This window comes from Calypte anna, chromosome 4A, assembly GCF_003957555.1.
Source record: "Calypte anna isolate BGI_N300 chromosome 4A, bCalAnn1_v1.p, whole genome shotgun sequence".
Classification (NCBI taxonomy): domain Eukaryota; kingdom Metazoa; phylum Chordata; class Aves; order Apodiformes; family Trochilidae; genus Calypte; species Calypte anna.
The window spans coordinates 2700875-2703702 of NC_044248.1; the positions used below are offsets into that span (position 1 = coordinate 2700875).

The 2828-nt window shown below is 61.8% G+C and overlaps 1 protein-coding gene across 1 annotated transcript; it reads left to right on the top strand.

Moving 5' to 3' along the window:
- Positions 1-852: 852 nt before the first annotated feature.
- NEUROG2 (neurogenin 2) lies at positions 853-1839 on the top strand. The gene has a single exon (XM_030449927.1). The coding sequence runs from the start codon at positions 853-855 to the stop codon at positions 1837-1839; it is 987 nt and encodes a 328-aa protein (XP_030305787.1).
- Positions 1840-2828: the final 989 nt, after the last annotated feature.

The following is a 2828-nucleotide window of genomic DNA, read 5'->3' on the forward strand; positions in this document are numbered from 1 at the left end:
TCCGCGGCTTTTCCCCCCAGGTTCCTCATTAACGCTCTATTTTTACCGACGCTCTGCCGGGCGAGCGATCCCTCACCCCCCCACCTCCCTCCCCGGGAGGCCGCAGCCCCCTGCAGCCCTGCTGCCGACACAACACCTCATTCCCCTTGACACCCCCTCCCCAAAAGGCGAAACCCCCTCTCTGGGGATATGGGGACAGCGAAGGGGACTCCCGCTCCCCCCCTTCTCTCCCCCCCCCCCCCCTTTCCCGGAGCTGCGGCCGCCGCTTCTTAATGAGCGGCTGAAAGGGAGCCGGCTCGAGCGCGCGTGGCGCGCGGGGCGCGCTGATTGGCCAGCGGCGCCTGGCACACACACACCCCGTCATTCATTAATAAATTAGCGGCACGCTCCAGCCGAGCGCGAGGCACCAATGGGGCGGCCCCGGCCCCCGGGGTGGGGAGGGGGGAGATGGGGAGAGGAGGAGGAGGGGGGGGGGATCGGGTCTGGAAAGTGAAGCGGGAGGCGGGAAAAGAGGGGTGGGGGATACAGGGGAGGGGGGGATGCGGGGGGTGTCTGGGGGGTGTGGGGGGGGCAGGTTTGATTGTTCCCCGCGGGGTATATAAGGGGTGTTAAGGAGGGTCGTGTGCCAGACACGCAGCCGACGGGCCCGGGGCCGCTCCGCCGCCCCTGCCGCCGCCCCGGGGCGCGTGCCAGCGCCGACACCCCCCTCCCCCCCTTCCCCCGCCTTAACCCCCCCCCCTTCCCAACCCCCCCTTCGGTCCCGTTAAACCCCCGTCTCACCTTGTTGTAAAGCCAAGAGAGCGCGGCTCTCGCCGTCCCGTCCCGCCGGTGCCGGTGCCGCCGTCCCGGAGGATGCTGGTGAAGGCGGAAGCCCTTGTGCCACCGGCCGAGGAGGAGCTGCTGCTGCTGGGCCTGGTCTCGCCCGCCCCCTCGCCCTCTCTGCCGTCCAGCGCCGAGGAGGAGGAGGAGGAAGAAGAGGAGGAGGAGCTGCGGGCTGCCCCGCCGGTGCGTCCCGTGGAGGCGTCGGGCGAGCGAGCGTTGAGGCGGGCGGAGGGGAAGCGGCGGCCGGGCCGGTGCCGCGGGATCCCTCGAACGGCGGAGACGGCCCAAAGGATCAAGCGGAGCCGACGGCTGAAAGCCAACAACCGAGAGCGGAACCGCATGCACAACCTGAACGCGGCGCTGGACGCCCTCCGCGACGTGCTGCCCACCTTCCCCGAGGACGCCAAGCTCACCAAGATCGAGACCCTGCGCTTCGCCCATAATTACATTTGGGCTCTCACCGAAACCCTGCGGCTGGCCGGGGCGGGGAGGCTCGGGCCTGAAGCGGTGTCCGGGGGGATCCCCGGAGGGGTCCCCGCTGAGGGCAGCCCCTCACCCGCCTCCTCCTGGAGCGGCGGCTCCGCCAGCCCCGCGCCCTCCGCCTCCCCCTACGCCTGCACTTTATCCCCCGCCAGCCCCGCCGGGTCCGGCTCGGAACCCGAGCACTGGCCGGGACGGTTCGTCCCGCCGCCCCCCCCAGCCCCGCCGCTGCCTTTAGCCCTCACCCTCCCTCCCCACCGGTTCGGGGGTCCCGGGGCTCCCCCCATCCAGGCTGGGGACGACGACAAGGAGGAGGAGGAGGAGGTTGGGGGGGTGTGGGGTGTGTGTGGCATCTGCCCCATTCCCAGGGCGGGCTGTGGGAATGTCACCTGCCGAACCAAACCTTCTCTTTCTCTCCCCGATGTGCACTTTGTCCGGTTTCCCAGATCTGTCACCAAGGCTTTTGTGTGTCTGTCCCCCACCCACCCCCTTCTCCTGCCCCGCTCCCCTTTTTGCCATCTGTCCCTTATGATTTAGAGACCTGGGAAAGGGAGGTGGGGGGAGGTTTAGGGAGGGAGGGGAGGGGGGGGAAAGGGAGAAAAAAAAAAAACAAAACAACCCACGACAGTAAATTGTTTCGTTAGGGGTCCAGGTTAGAAGTCATTGTATAATTTGTAGGCTTTGTGAGGGCTGAATGCAAGCGTGGAAATTTAGGCTGAACTCTCTATCAAAAGAAAAAAAAAAAATGTCGAGGGAAGGGGGGGAATAAAGGGGAGGGGGGGTGTGGAAATGGGGAGGGGGCACCTCCTCATGCATTATTTATTTCGACCTTTAGGGGACGGGGAACTCCCCCCTTCTTTCAGGAGATTAAAAATAAATCAACAGACTGAAAACCTCAACAGACACGGGACATTACAGCGATCAGCCACACACGTGTTCACGTTTATTTATTATAAAGACAGATTTCATGGAGAAGATGTATTTTTTTTGTATAATTTACAGAGTTTATTCTAGTATGTATTTACAGCCGAAGAGCAGAGGGATTGTTCTCGTGATAAGAAAAAAAAAATATAAATAAAAATCTCTAATTTTGGTAACTTGGGGGTTGCTGCTTTTTCTGCTTCACCTGCCAGCTGCTGGGAATGAAGGGGTGGGGAGGGGACACTGGTGTCACCTCACCACTGGTGACAACAAGGGTCTGGTGGGAGCTGCCTGTGCTCGTGGGGCCTTGGGGTGACAAAGCAGCCCTACCTGGGGTGGATGTTTCCATCCCAAAGGTTTCCTTTTACAAGAAAAACCCTTTTTTTTTACCCCCAGAGAATAAAATCGAAAGTCTTGAGGGTGTCAGCTCAGCTCCGGAGTGGGCTGGGATGGAGCAGGTGGGGGGTGAAAAGCTGCTTGGGGAGAAGTGGATCCAAACCTCTCATTTTTCCAGCCTCATTTCTACTCCTGGGTTCCTCGGGAGGCTGATCCCATCGTGAAGGAAAAGGGCATTAAGCACAGGGTGTGTATATACCCAGAGATAT